The 23,735-nt window shown below is 43.3% G+C and overlaps 1 protein-coding gene across 4 annotated transcripts in view; it reads left to right on the top strand.

The window, feature by feature from the left end:
- Positions 1–268: 268 nt before the first annotated feature.
- The window catches only part of LOC117428174 (multiple C2 and transmembrane domain-containing protein 2-like), a 44,015-nt gene continuing 20,548 nt past the window's right edge, over positions 269–23,735 (top strand). For 3 of the 4 annotated variants that reach the window (XM_058995560.1, XM_058995559.1, XM_058995557.1), the window contains exons 1-14: positions 269–423; positions 6,934–7,522; positions 8,914–8,976; positions 9,365–9,473; positions 16,974–17,116; positions 17,323–17,399; positions 18,021–18,132; positions 18,257–18,295; positions 21,066–21,230; positions 21,901–22,031; positions 22,169–22,352; positions 22,814–22,907; positions 23,137–23,239; positions 23,561–23,663. In XM_058995560.1, coding sequence (XP_058851543.1) covers positions 7,016–7,522; positions 8,914–8,976; positions 9,365–9,473; positions 16,974–17,116; positions 17,323–17,399; positions 18,021–18,132; positions 18,257–18,295; positions 21,066–21,230; positions 21,901–22,031; positions 22,169–22,352; positions 22,814–22,907; positions 23,137–23,239; positions 23,561–23,663 — 1,830 coding nt within the window. In that variant the 5' untranslated portion in view covers positions 269–423; positions 6,934–7,015. The remainder of the gene's footprint in view (positions 424–6,933; positions 7,523–8,913; positions 8,977–9,364; positions 9,474–16,973; positions 17,117–17,322; positions 17,400–18,020; positions 18,133–18,256; positions 18,296–21,065; positions 21,231–21,900; positions 22,032–22,168; positions 22,353–22,813; positions 22,908–23,136; positions 23,240–23,560; positions 23,664–23,735) is intronic. The other variant, XM_058995558.1, reaches the window with a different exon arrangement.

Below are 23,735 nucleotides of genomic sequence, written 5' to 3'. Positions count from 1 at the left end.
TTTTTTTTAATAAATGGTCACTGGAACTAGAAACTGGAATGCATACACTTTAACTGGTTTCTCACTGGGTACCCAGTATACATGAATCCCAAACACCGTTTGATAGCTATTATATTCAATTAAGAGTGTGCATGATTTATAATTCTACAGTAAAGGGGGACCACTATGATAAGTTTTCAATAATAACAATGACAATAGTCAAACCTGTTCCTGTCGTTTTTCTGTCGGTATAATAAACCTCTCCTGTGCTTGCGTTGGAGTAGTCCCGCCCCTGACTCGTTTAGCCTGGTGCGCTGTGTACGAGGAAGTCTTCAGTCGAGGGTGTACCGACGCAAAGTGTTTGAGATACTTTTGACCGGCATTAAACTGAAGTTTTGCAGCTGGATTACCTGTCTGAAGAGGATGAATCAATCCGAGAAACGGGTAAGAACGTAAATTTAGTATCATTTGAAACTTGATAAACTAAAATACATATTTTGCATCTACGTAATACAGCATGCGTGCATTGTCAGGTGTGCTACTGTGTTTTTGGTCTTTTTTTTCATTAGTGCTTTTTAGCGACTGCGCTTTCCGTTTTAGTTTCAAAATAAATAAACAAAATAAAACACATTTATTCATTTACTTTCAACTTTTGTCCACGTAATATCAATGACAGAGCATGAAGGAAAGTTTCACAAACACTGTGGGAAGTAGTTGGCTCTGACTTCCCTTGGTCGTTGTTTGCTTCAATGGGTGCGCTGTTACATTGCTTTGATGTGCGCGTTTTGATTTAGGTATAAAGGTGAGGCGTGCGTGGACACAGGTGAGTGGAAATGCATTGGGCTGCATGAACCACGATGCCTAGCCAGACACTGGAAGTTAGTCGTTCTTAACAAGGCAAAGGACCGAAAGGTTTTTTGTACCAGACATGTTAAGGGTTTCAAAGCCTGCAGTATGTTTCAGCCCGTAATGCCACTTGGGTTTATAAGATCTGTTGCAGAAGCTGTGGACCAGTGGTCCAATAAACTCGTTTCCACCTGCAGTAGCTAGCTATCGATTTGAACCAGGCGAATGCTTTTTATCTGCTCTTCAAGGTGGAGGCTATGATTACACCTTATGTTTTACCATTAACAAACAGACACATTCTGTAGTTACAGAGTGTTAAAGTAGTTTGGCTTTTTTTCTGAAAAAAACCCAAACTCCCCGTGCTGATGAGTTGTGTGTCTCCAGTAACGCCCCTGGAAAGATCAGAACTGGTGATTCCATGTCTTCACTGTCAGGTTAAGTTATCTGTTTTGTTTAAAGTACAGTAAACATCCTAATTACTGGCATGTCCTCCCATGACAAGGCCCTCCTCATTATATCACTGCTTGGTAACACTGATACTGTAATGGGACTCTGTCTCATACACATGGCCCATACAGGTTGTCTTTGCCACTAGTTGTTCTAATGCAGAAGATCAGTAAACATTGCAATTGTTTTAATTGTGTGAAACAAAGACACTTGTATATTAAATCATTGTAAATCTTGTTGAACACTGTGGCTGGCTTGACAGACCCCCGATTAGCACTGATCCTGAACTCGCTGGTGCTGTTTCAGGTAACGTATTCAATACTAGTGCTAATCGGGGTCTGTCAGAGGCACTGCTAAGAATGCCTTGTCCCAGTCTGAGCTGACTGAATGCCTCTCCGTGTGCCCCGAAGGGACTTTGTGATTCCCAGTTTCTGTAGTGTCTCGAGCTCCTAATTGTATTTAACAGCTGGAGTTAAGAATCTGTCTTTGAGTGCAGGAAATAGGATAGTCTTCAGTTTCTAAAATTGGAAAGTTGTTGTTTTTCCTTCTGATAAGCAAACCTGGACCAGGGGAGTTAATAATTTAGAGCTTAATTCAATGTTTAAATGTTCAAATGTTGTCCGGTGTTTTAAACATTTAAGGTTTTGTTTGTCAAAAACATGCATGATGCAGTATCTATAGTACAGTATGTTTTCAGAGCATTGCTAATGTTATTTTCTTATTCAATATTGATTCATTCTTTTCTATGTACACTGTCTTAAACACTCTGCTGGAGGGGTTCCCTGGATGGGTTTGACAAGACTGTTCAATTTAAGAATCTAATTCTTCTTCTTCTTCTTATTTATTTCTTAGCAGACACCCTTATCCAGGGCGACTTACAGTCGTATACAAACAATCCATTTTGAGATTTTCGTGGAGTAATTAATCAGGCCCCTTGCCTTGTGTGTGTTTGTTCCTTTTAGTTCTGATTTAATATTGCGGTTTGTTTTTTGTCATTTTCCATTTCCTGTTCATACAGTGGCTCTCCTCCTGCAGCAGTGCTGGGATGTTTCACACAGGATGTTTGCAGTCCAGGGTTCTTCCACACTTGTTAGATTGAAAACAATTTCTTTCTGGGAAGGATGGCGGTGGCTGTTACGTGCTTCCAAAGACAGAGAGATATAAATACCACAGCTGTTTCCATTGACAAAGAGCCCTCGTTCACTTTTAAAGACAAAACAGATACATCAAAGAGCTGGCATGTAATGTTGGGAAGCTGCTTTTCAGAGCCAACATACTGGTAATGTAGAATCTGAACAACAACTTCAACTCAAAACAGGTTGTACTGGAGTGATTTTCCTTCATCCTCTTGCTAAGTTGGTCTCTCGGGCTGTCTTATAAAGTAAGGGGCTGGCAGATCAGTGCTTCACCAAGACTGTAGTAGGGTCGTTACTCATGACGATTGTTCAGCCATCCTAAACTCTGTGACTTGAACTCAGCTAGCCCTAAGCTGGCACAAGGCTAGGCACCAGACACTGGGGCGTTGTTGTCTTCTTCACATTGTCGACTGCAGCTCAGGCATGTGCAGGCATTTGCTTTACTCAGCTTGATGGTTTTATAATGAAAACGGAATGTTCTGTGGTTTCAGGCAAATATTCAAAGTGCTGTCGGGAGGAGAGGGGGAGTGTTTCTTAACCCCCAGATTTCTTGACATGCATTTCTTAATTTGGTTTTAACCCCGTGGGTGCTGGGTGAGGGGTCAACTGCACAAAAACAAGAGGAGCGTCTCATCTATAGAAGTGATAATCCGAGCATCTTTGCACAGTTACAGTATGCAACGACTACGTGAAGGCTTACAGCTTACAGAAAGAGCAGCTGAGAAGAGAACCACTTTCAGGAATATTTTGTACACGGTGACTGTAGATCAGTTACGAAAATATTGAACTGCCAGCAATACATACAATATACAAGTGTATACTGGGAAACCTTTCCAATACTGTACTGTAGGATTGTTCCAAATTCTTACTGGCACTGGTACAGAGAATACGCAGTCGTATGGTTTGTATCAATAGAACTATCCAAAAGTGGCTGAGATGCAGACAGACAGACCTGCACTAATACACACACGTACAGATCTGTCTCCATGATGTTGTGTTTACAGTTCTGTACTGCATGCTCTTGGGTGTGTACCCAATGTATGTACACCCTGCCTGTGACTGGATGTCTAAAGGGGGTGGAGATTGATGATGTCTGTGATATACAGTAGGATATGCTCAATGTACAGATAAGGAGGCTGATGGAAGCACTTGGGCAACATAGTTACTGAAAGGATTGGAAGAAGACTCCACTTGTATAGCAGTTTCACCCATTCTAGCTGTTGTTATGAGCTTGGTTAGCCACAGTATATAGGTAACAAGCTCAGGTGTGTTTTATTAAAGCAGGAATGGATCAAACTGCTGTACAATGGGAGTCTTGTTTTCATTCCTGTACTGTAGACATGGGAGCTGATGCACCCTGTGTTTCAAACCCAAGTGTATTCCATCATTTCTTGAAGCGGAACAGCTATGTGATTAGACTGTCCTTAGACTCCTCCAGGCTGCTGTCAAAATTCATTGATACATTATGGAGATTATTTCTCGCTCTGAAGCGAATGCTGAAAGATGCCCGAATGATCCCACTTGAGTGTGAAATGAATCCTGATCTACTGTGCCCCCAGGGGTGTAACACGGGATCCTAAACAGATCTACTGTGCCCCCAGGGATATAACACGGGATCCTAAACAGATCTACTGTGCCCCCAGGGATATAACACGGGGCCAGATATGTCAAGGTCTTTTACACCAGTGTTTATACTTGACTTTGACTCCTTATGTCATGGGGGAAGCCATCAGTAGAGAATCAAGGCCTGTGATTTACTGGGACCCACAGAGTTCTTGTTACTCCCACAGGCAGTTTTGGTTCATTTGAGACACTCCACTGACGGGCCTGTGCCAGAATCCGCATGACTGAGAGTCTGTTAGTGTCCGCTGCTCATCCCTGCCTTAATCTGCATTGCCTTCCCATGTGTTGTGCAATCCAGCTCAGTATTATGACACCCTGCCATCCGGTGCATGTTGAGCAGCGTACTGCACAGCTAACCTGAGGTTGTGATTACAGTACACGGTGTGTGTCGAGCAAATATTCCTGAAGAGAAAATACAACTTTTCTAGGGGTTCTGCTGGCTATGGAGGTGGCCTGTGACTTTCCCTCGATTAGGTATAGCGGTGTGGTGCCATTCTGTCTTGTAGGACTGTCTTGCTTGAATTGTGCAATAATTGTATGTTTCCAGAGGAAATGAACATGCAAAAGAGAAAAGGAGATTATATAATTTGATCTGATGAAAGCAGAAGAATACCAGACAGGGTATCCTCAGTGTTCTGCCCATTACTCCACTATTCATCAGCAGCCGGTTTTGAGGTGGTGTCTTCATTGCTTTCCATTTGAATGCCTGAAGGTCAGAAAAGGAGGTTTTGATAATGCATTTTACAGACAGAATGTGAAACACATTAATGGAGCTTGGGCACTATGCTAATTACAGTAAACACTTTTAAAGTTGGAAGGGAAAATGTGTTCTTTTAATGAACCACCGCCTTCCTGAACCCAAAGGCATTGCCAGAGCTGTATCGGGGGACCAGTAAAGATAAATAAAGCCATGCCTGGCACTCCTGTAACTGAATGTAATGAAATTACCAAGGCAGTCAGTAACTCACCACTGAGGGCTAAACACGAGCAGGGTTAATACAGAGTTACTGTAAAGAGTGCCAGGGTTTTCTGTGGATCCATCGCTGTTTACTTGGGCAATTAGTGCTCGCTTTCCTTCCAAAACCACATTACAGCCCATATCTTCTGCTTATCTGAGCATTTGCATTAAAAGGCTGCACTTAATTCTTATCTCTCTGGTAGAACAGTGCACAGTGTTGTGTCGTTCATTATATTAAAGGGATATGCCTTCTACATTTTGCCAGCATTTAGTTTTTTGTTACCGTTCACTAAAGCACAACTGCAGCACAACACTTGCGTTGCACTGGTGAATTGCCACAGTACCTACAATACTTCAGCGCAGCCCCATTACCTGCCATCCTGTGCAGCAGAAAACAACATGTTCACTTGGAATAAACTTTGGAATGATTCATCTTTGCCTGCACTGCATGTTCATGCAAGTACTGGAAGTCTTTCAATGTGATCAATTTACCATTTAGCAATATGATATTATCTAATGCTATGTTGTACAGGGACATGATGAATTTCCCCTGAGCATTTCAATATCCTGTTTCAGCATGCTAGTTCTGGGAGCAGGACATGGGGAGTGAAGTACAGAACCAGTGTTGGCTGTGGTCCCTCTGTCACTAATGAGAATTGTTGTATGTGTTGTGTTGTATATTGTGTGCACCCCCGTGTGGGTGTGTGTTTTTATTCACTGGTGACAGGAGGAGTGGTGTATTGCTGATCACACATCCTGGATCCTGTTCCAGCCTGCTCTTACCTTGAGATGCACTACAAAACATTAAAGATGTCTTCCATTGCAAGATTGCTTTGATGCATGTACAGTAGCTTGTGCAAAAATAAAAAGAAATAAAATTAAAAAAAAAAAAAAAAAAACATCCTCCCTCATGGCTATAAGAAATGCCTGAAACAGGATTCAGAGGGTATGGATGCTGTCTGAATGTATATCACACTTATATTTTTACACATCTACAGAACACCTTCTACCAGTTGTGATGGCTTTCGCTAAGGACTTCATTATCACAGTAGTCTAGTATAAGAATCTTGTGGGTATAGGGAGCCAGCAGCTGGGAGTTTCAGAACCAGCAGGACTACACAGACTAATCCCTACTCCAGAGCATCACTCGGTACCTGCACTAGTCACTGACTCCCACACACAAACTGTATTTTAATTCCTCAAACAGGTTGACTCAGCCAGTTAGCATGCCAGTGAAATACGCTGCATTTTAACACAGTAAAGTAAAACGGCTGTGTTATCATTTCTTATAGGAACTGCAGACATTGCACATGAGATTCAGTGAACAATGGGAATTTGAACACAGTGAAGTTAAAAGGCTGTATTGTCATTTGCTGTCCTGAGTACAGTGTGAAGCCACACATTATTTGGCCTCTTTACTTGTATTTTGCTGTAGTAGATTTACCTTGATCGTATCTGACTGGAGCACTTCCTGGAAACACTGAGGAGACAAGGCTGCTCTTTGATTCCTGGAGGGATTTGCTTTATCAGCTCTGACAGATATTTAAAGGGGAACTTTGTGAAGGTGTGAACCGGACTAGGAGGAACTGAAACACCAATTCCCCTTTGAGCCATGTACTCTAAGCTGTTTCTAAACCTGTTATTAGAAGCAGCTGATTTCCTAGAGCAAGGGGTGTGTGACATGCCTTCCATTCTGAGGCAGTTATCTCGGGTGAGATAATCATTCATTTAAAATAATAATAATAATAATAATAATAATAATAATAAATACAATTGTTTTCAGTGTAAAACATGTCGTCTGTAAAGAACATGGCACATAAGGACACAGATTACTTCCCTACATGAACATTCCTGTTCTTTTGTTATAGTACTTACACCTAACCTCATTGACACCACTGCATTTTGCAGACCTCATTAATGTTTGTGTTCTTATTCCCCCTGCAGGCTCCATTAAAATAAGAGTCAAAAAGAAAAGGCCGTTTTGACCGAGCGCAGAGCACTTTCCTCACTTTATCCACCGCTTACAATGGAGCCCAGCAAGCCTACCGCCTGGGCCTCTTTCCGACAGAGGGCGAAGCCTCTCTTCTCCAACTTGAGCATCAAAAAGATAAAGAAGGGCAGCATTAAAGCAGAGGTCAGGAAGAAGCGATTTCTGGACCAGAGGATGATGAGTACCTCGGTCCCAGACTTTCGTCAGCTGCACAGCGGCGCTGCCAGCACAGACAGGACAGCCCCGCTCCCCTCCAATGCCACACCCTCGCCACTAAACACAGCCCTAAACAACCACCATGCTGCCACGCATCAGAAGAACCGTCTGTCCATGCCGGAGGAGAGCCAGGCTTGGGGCTCGATGGATTCTCTGCAGACACAGATGGGCGTTGATGAAGTGGAGGGCCTGTCTCGCACTACACTGGTATGGGAGATTAAAAGTGAAGAGGAGTCAAACCGGTTCAGCACTACAGAGGCGGCTGCTGCTGCTGCTGCTGCACAGGGTGAAGTGCCCACGGTGGAGATCACTGAAGAGCTAAGTGAGGTATGTGTTTTAAATGTAAACTCCGAACATCGTCCGTGCCTTTCTGAAACTAATCCAAAAATAAATAATAAAAAATAATTATAATTGTCTTATTCTTAACCTTTCATAGTGGTCCATATGGAGTATTAGTTATCTTTTAGGTTTGCATAGTGCAAAGTATTTTCTTTTTTATCTCTTCAGTTAAAGCTCTGGGTACATTTTGTGGTGCACTGGGATCATGTGCTTGACCTCTTTCCATCAATGCTTGACTGTGTGAGGTACAGCTTTCTGATGTGATATCTATTCCCTGCAGTACTGCTCCCCCTGCTACCTTCTCTTTGTGTGTTTGAGCTGATCTTGCCTCTGCTCGATAGTTAAAGCCAGGTGACACAGCCAAAAGTTTGTATTTTGTATTTTTTGGGATTGAACGTGGCTCCGACAGAGCTGCTCTCCTTGTTACTGTGCAGGGGCCTCTGTAGCCACTAGGCTGCGCTGCAATAGCTTTCTCATTGGCTGATATGACTGTCCATGTCTGAGGATCTCAGAGGAATGCTTTAGGATCCTTTTATACAATATGTAGGTCTGTCTGTAAGTCTGTTTTAGTGGCGGTTCAACCTCTGTGTCTTGATTAACGTGTCGCATCTTTGTTGCATTATTCCTGTGACCTAGATTTCCGGAAGCTGTTCTCTCACCACAAACACCACAAAAAAAAAAAAAGGCTTGCAGAAGAAATTCTCGTCCGATTCTTTTTACTAAGTTTCTGTGGCACATTGGTACTTTGTAAGGGCATGCAAGTTGTGACTGCTGGCAATGATGGGCTGCCAATAGCACTAGCAGAGAAAGTACAGTACAAAACTAAACAGTTTGCAAGGAGCACCTCCACCACTTCTCAAGCGAAAAATGAACAACAAAAACAGAAGTGGTCGGAGTGGAAGACAAAACCCACGTGAAGACGTCCCATCCAGACACCGTACCTCAGCAAGAGACGGGACAGCCCTGAAACAAGACGCTCAAATGGATAAATACATTGTGTTTTACAAGCAGCTTCATGCAATCCTTTTTTAATGCACGCGACTTTGCTTTATGAAGGCGAATGCATTCTTTTTTAATGCACGCGGCTTTGCTTTATGAAGGCGAATGCATTCTTTTGTTTGGTATGGGTAGTCTGTTCTTGTGTGGAATGCATTTTCTTTTTTTTTTTAATAAGAGAAGTCATGAGTCATAATACTGGTTTAGCTTGTGGCTCTTGAGGCACGATACCTTGGTTGGTTAGGATCTCTGTGCTGAACATCTGCTGCAAACACTACAGTGCAGCGCTCGGCTAAACCAGTGGAAAGGTAGCTTCTACTGAATTCCATCGTGTGTCCAGTCAGTAACCAGTAAAGGTACACTCTGTGTTGCTGTTTCTACAGGAACGCTTTGAAAACAATGAGCTCGACGTCTCTCAGACCTCCCAGTTCTTTGCAGCTAATTCTGTAAGTATCACACAAGGGAGCTGTTCTTTGGTTTTATATCGGGAATGATCATTTGACATCGGCTTTAAGATCATTTCAATACAATACTGTTGTTGTGTTTCTAGTGTACTGTATGTACCCAACTACTCCTTTTTTGTATCAGTCACAATTCTTATTTTTTCTATTTCCACACTCAGTATTTGTATTGGTGATATTTTCAGAAGTTGCATGACGTTCTCTTGTCACCTGAATGCTCTACAGTACCTGTCCCGGGACTGTTGGCAGTGAGAGGGAACATAGATTATGCTCATGGAAACAGTACAGAAAGAGCGAGCGCATGGATGATAAGGGCTGGAAGTGCAGTAGCAGTCCAGCCACCCTGACTAATGGCACCTCTGCTCCCCTGTAGATGCTGGACGAGAGGGTTGATTCTCTGGCCGTCCTACCCAGCAGGGTCTCGTACGTCTTGACCATTAATCTGAAGCAAGGAAGGAACCTTGTGATCCGGGATCGCTCAGGTAAGCCGGCATGATAACTGCTCCTCCATCACTTTAAACTCTCAGAGCGTTTCCTCCATTCTTTAACTAACTCCTGCTTTTTGAAAGGTAGTTTTGCTCTAAATTAACATGGGTTTTCACTTCTTTTAAAAATAATATGCATGAATTAAAGGCTGGAGTAAACACTTTGCGAATGTGGCTCCGTGTGAATCGGTCTTCAGCAGTGCGGGTGGAAACAAAGTAAAGCTGGACAAACTGTTTGTTTCAATGTCTGGCATTTTGAATTCAGCTGTGGGGTGCTGGTAATTGAACAAACTGTTTCAAAGTCTTTGGCATTTTGAATTCAGCTGTGGGGTGCTGGTAATTGAACAAACTAGTCAAGCTCAGAACATATCTTAACTGCTCAGTTTATTTTGTTATTACTGTGGTAAATGTAAAGTGCATTTGCATTTGAATTGTTGGTGGTTGTAACTGTTTACTTGAAATATGATTCCGTTTTTCTGTGGGTTAGAAGATAAGGCTTGGGGGTGAATGGTTATGTGGTTTAAAGTACAGCAGTCCGGGTCACTGGGCAGGCTGAATCTCCTTGGAATGAATACAGATGTTATTCTTGGTTCTTACTCTGTATTGTATAAATGGGGCTGATGATGGTGAGCTGCAGTGACATGTGTTCGCTCCTGTGGGTTCACACTGCTTATCAAGGCTAACGTTGCATTGCTTCAGAGTGCTGTTGAAGGGCTGTGTGCTTCCGGTTTCCTGTTGTCACTGCTGATCGCCACCACAATGATTATGAGTTGCTGTGCTGAGAGATGCTGTTCTTGCTGCAGAGTCTATAGGAGAGCACTGGGTTAACCCATTCCGGGCCATGACTGATTCTAGTGTGGCATCCAGAAACCCACAGCTCACTTTATCAATGTCCCAGCTCAACAGCCTTGTCCTCTTCACAGCCACAGTCTGTATAGCAGCTTTCATGACAAGGATTCCAAAGCACTCTGCACACTGACACACGCACACTGACACACGCACACACTGACACATGCACACTGACACATATACACACATTGACATGCACACGCATTGACACACGCACACACACACAGACACACACACACTGACACACACAATGAACAATTAAACCATTACATTAAAAAATGTCTGATACAGAATTTGATAAAACAGAAATTAAATACAAAAATACGAAAATGTGGTTTTAATTGTAAAATAAAAAAATAAAAAAACTGAGATGAAAAGCTAGTTTGTAGAAATAGAACAATTAAGAGTAAAAAACAATTTAGCCAAATTGGAATAATCCTTTTTATTTAAAAAAGTTTAATTGTAAATATAGAAAAAAAAAAGATAAAATCCTATCTGAAGTAGCCAAGTGGCATCAGTCATGAGATCCCTGTTGAACTGCACTGCCAGAATACTGTGCTGTCAACACAGGCCTCATCCTGTCATAGAGCTGCGGAAGTCTGTGATTGTGTGTGCTGTTCTCAAGTGTGAGGACATGCCCCTGGAGAATTTATTTCCACACTAATTCATATATCACCCCCAGCCTACCTGACAGGAATCTGGCTCCTCCCACTGTGCTGCCAGGAAATTCAATATGAAGATCTAATTGTGTAATACATCCAGAAATCATATATGTTGTGTGTGTAACACAAGCTAGATCAGCCAGTGACTTTAAGAAAACTTTATCCAAAGTACAGAAGGTGTTTGCTAGATGGGGCGCCTTTTGCACAGATTATATACAGTGCTTCCTCGCTATAAGGCTCTCGGTTATAACGTGCCTCGGATATAATGCTCCTACAGCATGTCCCCCAGTTCCCTATACTAGTGATTCATGCAATATTTTGACAGTAAATACATTACTAGTGTTCAAACTGTAAACAACTTCTCAGTCTAACCCGTTTCTGTCTCTCCCTTTTGATACAGTGTGCTGTATCAAAAGGGAAAAGCTTTTCTTCTGAACTGAAGAAAAGCTGCGCTGGCACTTGATAACACATACATCTTATTCAGCATTCGTTTTAAAAGTGAATAAATATTAGGCCTATTACATGGTTAGCTTTTTTAATGTATTTACTTTTTCGCTGCGAGAGGAGCTGCAGCTTTCTCCGGGAGACGAGACGCTTCAGCCCCGCTCTGGCAGCCGAACCTGGGGCGAGCCCATTCCCTCATCCCCTCGCCCTACCCGCTCTCCTTCTCGCACTTGGTTTGCTTGTCTGTCGCTCCGAACTGAACTCCCGAGGCTATTTATAGTTTAAAAACTGCTAATTAAAATGATCCAATGGGAATGTTACTTTTTTTTTTTTTTTTGTAAAAAATATAGCATTGATTACATGGTGCTTTATGCAAGGTTAATTCACAGAAAGTTACATTTTGGCTTCACTATATGTGCATTATAGATAGTTATTTTATTTTGTATTTTAGTCGGATGTGTGTTGTTATGTGTCCCGCGGCGCCCCCCACCCCTCCCCTGTTTATAACGCTGTTCAGTTATAACGCTCATATTGTGTGTCCCCCGAGACCTGCGTTATAGTGAAGGAGCACTATATATAAAAAGCACACAAATCAAAGGTCCCTATATTTTGCGTGTATTTGTTCTTTTAAACCTGGCTTCTCATTTAATTTAAGCCATCTGCCTATTTGCTATAGGCGCAGGGGTGGTGCTAATGTTTGCTCATCTTGAATGAAAGCGATCTTTCTAATTATGTTGAAGTAACTCCCTTTTGAAAGGCTGCCATTGACGAGAGAGCCAGGTGAATGTTTGTGTACACTGCGTGGATCCTGTACTGGCATAGCAAATATAAAGTGCACAGTGAGGGGGGCAGCATGCGAAGCAGCTTGGGATTGTCAGCAGTGTGTGCAGTGTGTGGGCGAAATGCATTTACTGTATGTGCACGGCTCCCAACAACTGAGTCTAAAGCAACCCAACGGCCTGTATTGAAAGAAAGCCCCAAACCTTTCTGGAGCCTTTTTAATGCACATTGGATATCCAGTGAGGAGTCTGGGACCTCCAACAGCCCTGTCTAGGCTGGGAAAAGGGGTCCCAATGGTCTGCCTCTAATTCATTCCTGTCCTTGATGATGTATACTGTGTGGATGAGTGCCTGTATATTAGGCAGGTGTGCACCTACACGTTTGCATATCCCTTCATTAGATTAGTGTATACATTCCATTCTCTAACTACCTTATACAAGCTTCTGTTTACAGAGGGGCTGTGTCCTATCATATGTTGTGAGACTGTGCATCTGTACACATGATTAAAGAGTTGTGAGTTTTTATTTGACATTTATGGCAAAGCATGAGCAATTGCTGTTGAATTTTCATTGGTACTGACAAATGCTGCCATCTCTTGGTGATACAAAGATATAACCGCATGATGAAAAGGCCCCCAGTGTTGTGCTGTGAGTTTGTGTGTCTGCTTTGTTTCATTTAAAGATCATTCTTGACCTGCACCTCAGTGGGGCTTTATTTTAAAAGAGTTACCTCTCATCTGATAAAAAATAAATAACTCCTAGTTTGTTAAAGGAGGGAAAGAAAACACCTGCTCATTTTACAAAACTAAAACACAAATACGTTACTGTCTAATATAATGCAGCTGTATTCAATGCAGGGTGCTTGTTTCATTGCATACATTGGCATGGCATGTTTAGTGTATCGTGTGTGTGTTAATGTTGTGATGCAGGACCAGTCTGGCGCATAACGTTTCGCTTGGATTTGAAGGAAGGATTGTGTTTGCTTACTGGGCGTCCTTGTCTGGAACAACTAGAACAAGCTAATCACTCACAAACATGTCATCCCAGAGCAAACACTCCCACAGCGTTTCCTGTATTGCACCAGAGCCTGTGTGTGTCTGGGGGTGTACCCAGAGAGCATTGCTTTTCTCTTCTCATTTTCAGATTCCGTGCTTGTGTTCTTCTCTTGTGTATATTTAGGTGGAACAGAGCAAGGTCGAGCAGCCCTGGGAGCTTCGATACATCACACTGGCAATGTTGTTAATGTGAGCTGGATTCAATCCCAGATCCCCACATTGCTTAGGCTACACTTACTAATAAGTCAGAGGTTCCTGGTTTGGCCTTTTAAACATGTTCACTCTTTGTGGTAGAGACATCTTGTGGTCCTTTTGAGAATGGCAAGCAGAAAGTTTACCAGTGTTTTAATATTGTTTTATTTAGCTAAATAAAGTGTTTACGTAGTATTCCCGAAGGGCTTGCTTGTGGTCGGATCCAAATGCAATATTTGAATCTTCTTGAATTTGTTTTAAGGCATGGAACCTGCTATTTAACACTATCTTGTGATAATAAAGGCACAAGCGCATCATTCAGTGCCTTCCAATGTAGCCTGCTCTGCTAAGAGTCCCATGTTTCAGGTCTCTCTCTGCTGTGGAGTTTGTTCCCACTCTGTCATTTTCGATTTGCCCTTGGATAGCTGTAGAATTGTGTGCAAACCTGCAGTACCTTTCAGCACAGCAGGATGCTCAGCGATCCAGAGTAAACGCACGGTCTGGCACATGCGTGGGACTGGTTTGCTGGGTAAACAAGCTCTTCAGCTGAGGGGCTTGCAGCTCAGTGAGTTCCACTGTCAGGATACTGTTTACTGTGCCTAGGATGTGGCATTGGTTCCAGGTTACTAGTGGGACGCGTTTCTGTGGTGCACTTGCATGAGCTCCATTCACTCTGTATGCACACGCTTACAGACGTGTGTGCATCTTTATTCAGACCTTGCATTTATCCAGGGGTGTGGATCACTGCAATTATGAATACTGGGGAGAAAGCAAATGCTTCCTCAGGGTTAAAGAGAAGTAGCGGGGTTCTGAGAAACATAGCGTTATACTTCCCCACATGTTGCTACAACTGTTTAAATACTTTATCTGTAGTTTTTCTTTTCATGTTAATATCCTGACAACTTTTTTACGCTTTTAACTTTAAAGTCTGTTTCAAAGCTCTTTTCAAAATGGTTTGAGATCTGTCCTCTAAATCACTGCCAGAAGATTAAAAAAAATAAAATAACAGCAAGTGCTGTGGCTTCTCTGTTCTGTACATGGATTGTCATTGCTGTGTTATCTGTTTGACAATGTGGGCAATAATCCTTACACTATCAGTGCACTAGAGCGGATATTTTGAAAAGAGCTTTGAAACAGACTTTAAAGTTAGAAGTGTAAAATGTTGTCTAGGATCTTACAGTGAAAAGAAAAATGACTGGTACATCATGTAAACAGATGTGCAAAACGTGGGGACGTGGAACGCTGTGTTTTTCGGAAGCACTTCTTAGTCTTTCACCAGTACAGCCCCTGCTTGATGTTTGTTTGCTGTTGGCTGTTCTTTGTTTTCACGGGCTAGCCCGTGTCTAACCTCTGCTTGTTCACTATGTTGTTACACAGCAGATGAAATTGAATCCGCGGATCTTGTGACAACCCACTGTGATTCTCCTCCAATGCATCTGGGATTCACAAAGTTATTCTTGTAGTGGACGGGTGACACGCTTGGTTAAGCACAGGCTCTGCTCACTTTATTAATGATGAATGGATTGCCTGTCTGTCCCTGGGATCACCTCCCTCATGGAGTGTGCACAGCAGGTCTGCTCTCCCGGGTCGATATCAGTTCAGCGAGATTCAGGAGACGTTTCATTGAGATTCAGGAGATGTTTCATTAGGAACCTGAGTAGAAAACAAGCTTCCCAGACTCTGATCCCACTCTTGTCCCCGTGCAGACCTTGCAGCGCTGGTTACCTTCATGTTCACATTACAGGGCGGAAGCCTGTAATGTGAATGGTCCCACCAGTCGGTAATACTGTATGTGAAAACAACACCTAGAGATTGCCAGTCTTAAATATTTTGGTTGTGTGTCTGTGAGGAGATCTGGCACACATTAACAGTTAACAATACATTCAGATCTCTTGAGATCGGTGCAGCAGTGCTCGACTGGGTCAGGTGAACAGGAGATTAGGGTCTGAAAAGCACTCTACCATTGGGAATGATGTGGAAATAAACTGAGGTGGGCACCACTTTATATTGATGCCAGTTTGTTTTCTCTTGTTAAAATGTGAACCCTGAATACATCATAAGCAAATCAAATGTGGGTACAATCGAGAGTCAGTGACTGACACAGTGGAGCAGCCACACTGGGACAGCCTCTGAAACTTCACTGAAGGTGGCTTGTTAAAAGTATGAAACTCGGACTAGAATGTGTGTCTTTAAAAAGCACCCGAGGACTAGAGAGTGTGTCTTGATTTCTAGCGTATGGAAACAAAGCTGTTAAAACATGTGCTTTTTAGCTGGGGGATCTCATTTGATACATTCAGACCCTCTTTTCAATGTAGCAGCAGTTGGCTGATTTCCCTCTTATTTCCTTTCAAAAGCTTCCCCTCTCCTCCCTTCCAATCTCACCCTATAGTTAAGATGTTACTTTCCCTGACAAGATGGCAAGGTTTCGCAATCTCTGCATGCTTCCTGCGTCTCAATTATTTGCCTAACAATTAATGCCATGCCAAAGCCTGACCCTATCCACTGCTATGCGTGTTGAAAAGCAACACTTCTTCTTCTGCCCATCCCCCCCCCCCCCCTTCTCTGCCATTCTGCAATTCCAATCATTAAGGTTCTTAGTCACGCCACAGCCTCCCTTCACCCATAGAACAGTTCAAACATTATTTTGCTGTCAAGTTGCCTGGAGGTTTCCACGTCAAGCCCAGCTTGGGAGGCACTGGTGTAAGCCTTGGCTGCTTTTTGGAGATCTTTATTTGGGAAAAAAAAGCTGCCAAGCCTGACAGCTGGTCCCCATGGAGTCTTTGTGATCAGATTTAGGCCTCCCTGTGTTTTTTTTTTTTTTTTTTTTACATTTTTCTCTTTTACCACCATTTTATCTGACCGTATAAATTAAGCGAGGCTGTTTTCTTTTCAGGCAGTCGGCTTGGCTAAGGGCACACGAAGCTGCCCCCAGTGTGAGTGAGTCCTGCTAGCGGGGAGAGGGGATTAGACACTGGTTGCTTCTGGTTTTATTGGCATTGTACTTTGGCCCTGTTGCTGGCAAGAGGACTTTTCATATTATAGCCCGCTGTATCTTTTTAAAATGTTATTACGAGATACGATGTGAATTAACCCAGCAGGGTTCACTGTGGAGACACAGTTCTGTACCTTCCTGTACTGTCTAAGAGCATGCAGCAGGGAGGTGCTATGGAGCAAAGCAGGGTATTTATTTTTATTTTTTCTGCTGTGATCAATTTAAGACGCAATACAAACTCTACTGCCTATTTGATATGCAAGCATCCAAAAAGCTATGCCGCCACAGCCATTGAGCCTGGGCTGTTAGGTATCATACAGACATGTGTTTCTTTCTCGGATAAGTAACTGGAAACATATCATACAAAAATACCCTCGACTCAGCTGTGTTGAGTTATTTTCCAATGTCTGCCGTGTTAAATGTAACTTTTCAGAGATATGTATATGTATGTGTGTAGGTACGTAGGTAGGTACGTACGTATGTATTTCACTGTATGATTCCTGCTCCTTTCCTCCCCTCCACAGGCACCAGTGATCCCTATGTCAAGTTTAAACTGGACGGGAAAACCCTTTACAAGAGCAAAGTTGTGTACAAGAATCTCAACCCAGAGTGGAATGAATCGTTTTCTGTACCAGTTAGGAACCTGGACCAGAAAATGTATATCAAGGTAACGTCCGCTGCAGTTTAACATGCGGCAACCCAGGGGAAGTGCTGGCTTTGAAATGCTGGTCCCTCTTCAATGGTGTTATGATGTGTGGGGCAGCATGATCACAAGTCGAATTGATGTTTATCTGTGTTGAATTTCCTTCGATTTTATCAGTGTATTGATGAATCATTGTTCTGAGTATTTTTTCCCTCCTGCACTGGATTCAGGTGTATGACCGGGACCTGACCACCGACGATTTCATGGGTTCGACCAACATCACCCTGAGTGACCTGGAACTGGACAGGTGAGCGAGAGAGAGAGAGAGAGCGCAGAGGGGGGCGCGTACCTCTCGGAGCTTTACAAACTGATACTAAATGTTGCTCTAAGTACCACACACAGTTGCTTTCATATGTTTATCCTCATGCCCAGGGTGATGAAATGAACCGTCTGAGACTGCCTTGCATTGTCTTCACAGTACATCTGCATTTTCCAAAATTCCTACCTGCTGCAAAACAAAAGGAGTCTCTCAGCCTCTTTGCTGTGTACGCTTTTATGAGCTGGCAGATTGAAAGAAGTTCTGATACTGTATATAGAGGACGGCCACTTGAAATTTCTTTGTATTGGATGGGAATGATGTTGCATTACAAAAGAGCTATACGGTGTAATGCTTCATATTTAACTACTGTGTATATTAATAACAGCAAGCCCACTCTGAACTAGTCCACTAGGGCGTCGCCGCTCTGGCCTCTTGTGAAGTAGAGCTTGTATTATTGAGCACCCTGTAGGATATTCTTTGCTTCTTGGTATTAGAGCATGCTGGTGTACTCTGAAGGGCAGTGCAGTGCAGTGTGAATGTTGTCATGATGTTCTGGAACGCACACCCTCTCTGTTCAGGAGGTTCCACTCTGTCTCCTCTCTCACGCAGGACTGTGGAGAAGGTTCTGCCCTTGAACGACCCAAACAGCTTGGAGGAGGACATGGGTGGGATTGTGCTGGACCTCTACCTGTCCATCAACAGCCAAGAGAGAAAGAGTCCGGTAAGAAAGCAAATACACATAAAGAAATAAATAAATAGATACATAAAGAATACACAGGGGAAAAAAATAAACCCGCTTTGTCTCTCTCCTCCTTTTCCTTTGCCATGCTCACTGTGACGACCAGAAGTGGAGGAGCCAAAGGAAGCGAGGGAGCAGCACAAAGGTAGAGTACGGGCTGACTGGAAAAGGGTTCGATCGCTAACAATCCTTATGCATATCAGTGTAAGCCATTTCAGCATTTACTGCACTTCTTACTACTTGAAACATAGCCTACATACCTAAAGGGAAAGCCTGAAATGACATTGATTGTCTATGCAACAGCTACCCCGTGTAGTTCCAATGTAAGGAACTTTTCTAATACAGAATGGAGTTCAGCTGACAGCTGGCATTTTGTAGTGTTCACATTTAGACACCAGGGGGCAGTAGTTCACCATGTCTCAAATGTATGCACTGGATATTAAGGGAAAACAAGTTTCTGGAGCAGTGGAGTCTGTAAGCAAGGTGAATACAGAACTGTGTGGGAATGTGAACTCCTTTTTCAACCTTGGCCAAGGAGACACGTCTCCCAAAATACCTCTCCTCTCTCTCTCTCTCTCTCTCTCTCTCTCTCTCTCTCTCTCTCTCTCTCTCTCTCTCTCTCTCTCTCTCAGAACTGGTTCAAACCGGGTTTGAAAGCCTTCCGTCACTGTTGAAGTCCATTGCACCCTGGTGCATGTTTTTATGGTAAAGTCCAAAACATGTACCTTATTGCACACTGACTGTTTGATATAGTGACCAGTATTCCCATTCCTGGGTGCTACCTCCGGGGTCAGTCTCCCAAATATCCCAATACTGTTCATGACTGATGCAAGCAGAGGTGCAACACCATAATAACAGATTGGAGATCAAATTCCCATTCTGTATTATTTAAAATGAACCAAGTTCAAAGCAGAGCAGCGTTTCGGCCAGACGGCCTTCATCAAGCTGTTTTCATGGTGAAGTACCAGAAGATGTTGAGCCTCACTGAAGTGTATTTAATTGTCTAAGACATGTGTTTTAATGGATAGGTGAATGTTAATGTGTGCTCTTCTTTGGAGCTGCATCTGTCTATCAGCTCTGCTCCTTGTTTGGGAAACTTCCTGGCACTGCAGTTGTGCTCTTGCAATGAAAATGCATTGTTTGGGTCACATGCTGAGGGCTGCTCTGAATGAGCTGACTCTTTGGTAGTTTATTTTGGTTCGCTGCTTTTTAGGAGTGGACCTGTTTATCCTTGGACCGATGTCTAAACAATGGCAGTCCTTTTAACCCTTGAAGTATAAAGGTGTATCTTCTCAAAGGTGCTGTATAAACTCTGTCGGATGCACTGCAAACAATGAACACGTCTGGTGGTGGAGGCACCAGTTTAACCCTAAAGGCATTCCAGCTCTCTGCACAGTCCTCCCAAGGGGGGAGTGATCTGACAGCGATCCAGTAGGGAGCTGGGATGTTATGGGACGACACCCTGGTTGAGTTTTAATAAAACGCTCTGAAACGAAAGCCCTGTTTGATCCGAATCTCTCAATGACAGCACTGAATCAGTAAGGTGTGTGTGTGTGTGTCTGTGTGTGTGTGTGTGTGCGTGGCAGCGCTTATTTATACAATTCCTTCCACTTTTCTTGGCATCGGTTTCATTTGAGATGTCATGTTTCCCTCGGGGTGGGGGGGTGGGAGAGGACTCACTTTAAGTGATTCTGTTTCAGTTGGATGGTTTCGATATGAAAAGCTGATAATTCCCAGGGATAACGAGCAATAATCCAGATGTTGGGATGTAATATCACAGCTGTGGATGGACAGAGCTGCAGAACCAGCCAAATGGGCCCTGGTTTGAGCTCATTGCTCTGCACCCCTGCTGCTCCACCATATGGAAGCAATCCCCGGCCCTCTTTTATAACCCAGAATAGACTTTCTTTTTAGGGGCCTCTCGGAGCTAAGTGGGATTGTTTTACGAGACGCACAGATAGAAGTGGATCCAATATAAACACTGTGGATGACAGCACTTGGCTCGCTGGATACTTTTTTTAAAGGGGTATTTATAGAGGTGCTGTCATTTATTTTAGGTTAATGCAAGTCTTTGTGATGTTCTTTGATCCCCGCTGGAAGTTACTCCCACATTTCTATATCCTAATGGGAAGTAGATACGGGTTAGAGGCAGGGGGTGTGGCGGCTGGCTTTTTGAAGCTGTAATGTAGCCAGGGTAGAGGAGAATCAAAGGAGCTCCAGCAGACTAGAGCTCTGGATCTTAATCACGGAGAGGGTTATGTCGCCTCTTGTGTGGTGGTTGTTCTTGTTGCTGTTATTATTTGAAGTCATTTTGCACAGGGCATCTCTATCGAAAGCAGGGCTCTTATACTGTACAAGGGCCGTGTCTCAGCGCTGGGAGAGGGAGGGAGGGAGGGAGGTGTGGAAGCAGCCCACACATGCAGTGCTGAGGGAAGGGAGGGAGAGAGAAAGGGAGGTGTGGAAGCAGGCCACACATGCAGTTAAGGTGTGTCGGAGTTCACATTTTTTTATCTACAGTAGGTTCCCCGACTGTTCAGTTTCTGCCCTACGAACACAACTGATAAGTAAAAAGAACAGGAATTAGTAGCATAACTGACATTGATCTTCTGAACCATCCAAGTTAAACGAGTTTACCTGCAAATCTACCCAACCTCATTTTGTCTTTCTCTTTTCTTTTCTCTCTCTTCCTTTCTAGCTCCTCCTCCTATTCCATCCCTCCTCACATTTCCCACCTTTTCACATCTGTATCTACTGATAACCGGCCCGCAATGAACACATCATAACAATGTGTGCCGTTAATGCCTATTCCCATTCCCGTTCCAGTTGAAATGGTAATCGCATCTCACAGTCTGGATCATAAAACTCAACAAGCCCCCTGATTGTAACTGTGTGCTTGTTTGCTGTTTGTTTTGCAGCCGAATTCACAGCAGAATGGCAGCCGGCTGGTGGACACGCTGCACAAGAGCCAGCTGTGGACTGGGGTGGTGTCCATCACCCTGGTGGAGGGGCGGGGCCTGCAGGAGGGCGTTGGCGAGTTCTTCATTCGCTTTAAACTGGGTGATCAGAAATACAAGAGCAAGGTGCTTACAAACGACTGCCATGAGGAGGAGGAGAAGGAGGAGGAGGAGCAGAAAATAAGCCTCCTCAAATAATGGCCTTCCTGCTGTAAATGGTTCTGCACCAAGTTCACAAACGTACTGGAAAATAAAGAAAAACCAGCAAGATTTATATTGGCAAAAAGGTTTTATTTTGGGCATCATCGCAAATCAACATGTTTTATTTACAAAAATTAATCCAGCAGGACACTGTCAACAAAGCGATTTTGTGTTTTGTTTTTTTTCTTCAAAAATAATTGTGACATGTTTTTGCATGGAGGTCATTGTTGGGTTGCACGGCACAGGGTGACTCCCAGAGCCAGGCATGCCCAGAGATCATCTCTGTTCTTTCCAGTAAAGCAGGACCCCTTTGCATCATGAGTCAAGACACTTTGTACATCTCAAGCCACTGTATAAGATTTATGTTTCCCATATATGTATGTTCTTTTACATCTGCATTAAGGCTAATTAGAATTGCAGAACATTGACTTGCTGCTCCTGGAAGAATAGAAGCATAGCTTCACACATTGGATGTGAGTCCTTACTGCAGGGAGAATTATCATCAGACAGGGGTTACATTTATAGTGTATACATACAAATATAAAGATCCCTAGTCATAAATGTGGCTCCTTCTATTTTTTATTTGGATTTGTAGACCCTGAATAAATGTCCCAACCCCCAGTGGAGAGAGAAGTTTGATTTCAACCACTTCCAGGAGAGGCAGGCTATGCTGGAGATCGAGATTTGGGGGAAGGAAGGCAGGAGATTTGAAGAGTGCTTCGGAAGGTAAGTGTGTTTGCTCCTTCACCACTTTCCATGAGCGGATAAGGGACCGAATGGGGGCCTCGACACCTGAATCTGCTTCCGCTTGCATGGATCACCTGGCAGTATTGTAGGTAACCTGCATCTTCTCATCTGGACAGGTGCAATGTGGATCTGGCTATGCTGCCTGGGGGCCAGACCAATGTGCTGGAGCTGCCCCTGGATGCTCAAGGGACAGTGATTACCCTGGTTTCCCTTAAACCCTGCTCCGGGGTCTCTATCTCTGACCTGGGTGCCTGTCCCCTGGATGATCCCAAAGAGAGAAAGCAGATACTGGAGAGATACGTAAGTACTGAGAGGTCAGTCCTTTAACACTGAGGAACTGTATGCTTGTCTAGGATAGAGAACACTGCAGATCACTCTAGTAGTATAGGAAAGAGAACTCCACTCAACACTGCAGAGCGCTCTAGAAGTATAAGAAAGAGAACCAGTATTTGTATTTATTACCATTTGTATTTCTTTTTCAGTATAAGACACTGAATGAGTTGTCCTCGGTTAGTCTTTCTCAACAGAAACTTCATGTTGACAGTTAACACAGCTTTTGTTACTGTTTACAGCCCCTGTCCTGATTTTTGTGCAGTCAGAGTTTTTTGTTGTTGATTTTAGTTGGTAGATCTGATGTGGTTCTCACCCACTCGAAGAAGACTCAAGTAATACTGTGCTTTTGTAACATGTTTTCTTTCTGCTGAAGATTTACGGAACGACCCTGAAGATAATTACTTTTGCATATCTTTGTTTTTCTCTAGCATATAAAGAACTCCTTGCAGAATTTAAAGGATATTGGCTTTCTCCAAGTAAAAGTGCTAAACGCTGTGGATCTCATCGCTGCTGATTTTGTAGGTACTCTATCTCCTTTTATTAGAGGTGGTGTGAATGAAGTTAACACTACACTGCAACTTTCATGGAAGTTTGCAGGCAAAAGGATCCTACCTGACCCTGCACTGTGCAACATGGGACACGGTGGGGGGGAGGGTATTATAAACTGTAACACAGGAAGTGAATTTATAGCATGATTGAGCCTGAAAAACAAAAAAGATTTGAAATTTCAAAGCTGCTGCTTTCTTTGCAGGGAAAAGTGATCCCTTCTGCATGCTGGAGCTGGGGAATGACCGGTTACAGACCCACACGATCTACAAGAACCTCAACCCTGAGTGGAATAAAGTCTTTACATTGTAAGTTACACAACCTGCTTACTTTGTGGCCTTTTCTATTACTTAGGGGTCTATAAGTAAACTCACTAGTGGCAGATTTGTGAATGGGGCTGGGTATCTGTAAACTGGTGATACTGCTGTATTTTCCAACAGCACTAATACATTGCCAGTGCTAGTCTTCTGTGTTCTGTGTTATCGAAGGTGTTCACTCTCCTTTGCAGCTGTGCAGCCATTACTCGGAGTGGCATTGTGGCCCTTAAAAAAAGTACAATTGCAATTGTAAAGCCTGTGGGAATTGATGGTAAAGCAGAACACTCACCTGGACCGTGTTATTGATTTCAGCCCCATCAAAGATATCCACGATGTTCTGGAGGTGACCGTTTTGGATGAAGACGGAGACAAACCGCCCGATTTCCTTGGCAAAGTGGCCATCCCTTTACTCTCTGTAGGTGCTTTTCTTCTCTTCTTGCACACCTGGCCTTTTACTGTATACCTTTGTTAACCCAATGAGTGATGA

The sequence above is a fragment of the Acipenser ruthenus genome, chromosome 21, assembly GCF_902713425.1.
Source record: "Acipenser ruthenus chromosome 21, fAciRut3.2 maternal haplotype, whole genome shotgun sequence".
Taxonomy (NCBI): domain Eukaryota; kingdom Metazoa; phylum Chordata; class Actinopteri; order Acipenseriformes; family Acipenseridae; genus Acipenser; species Acipenser ruthenus.
The sequence above is the reverse complement of the archived record's forward strand: the minus strand, read 5'-3'. Positions and strand labels throughout refer to the sequence as shown.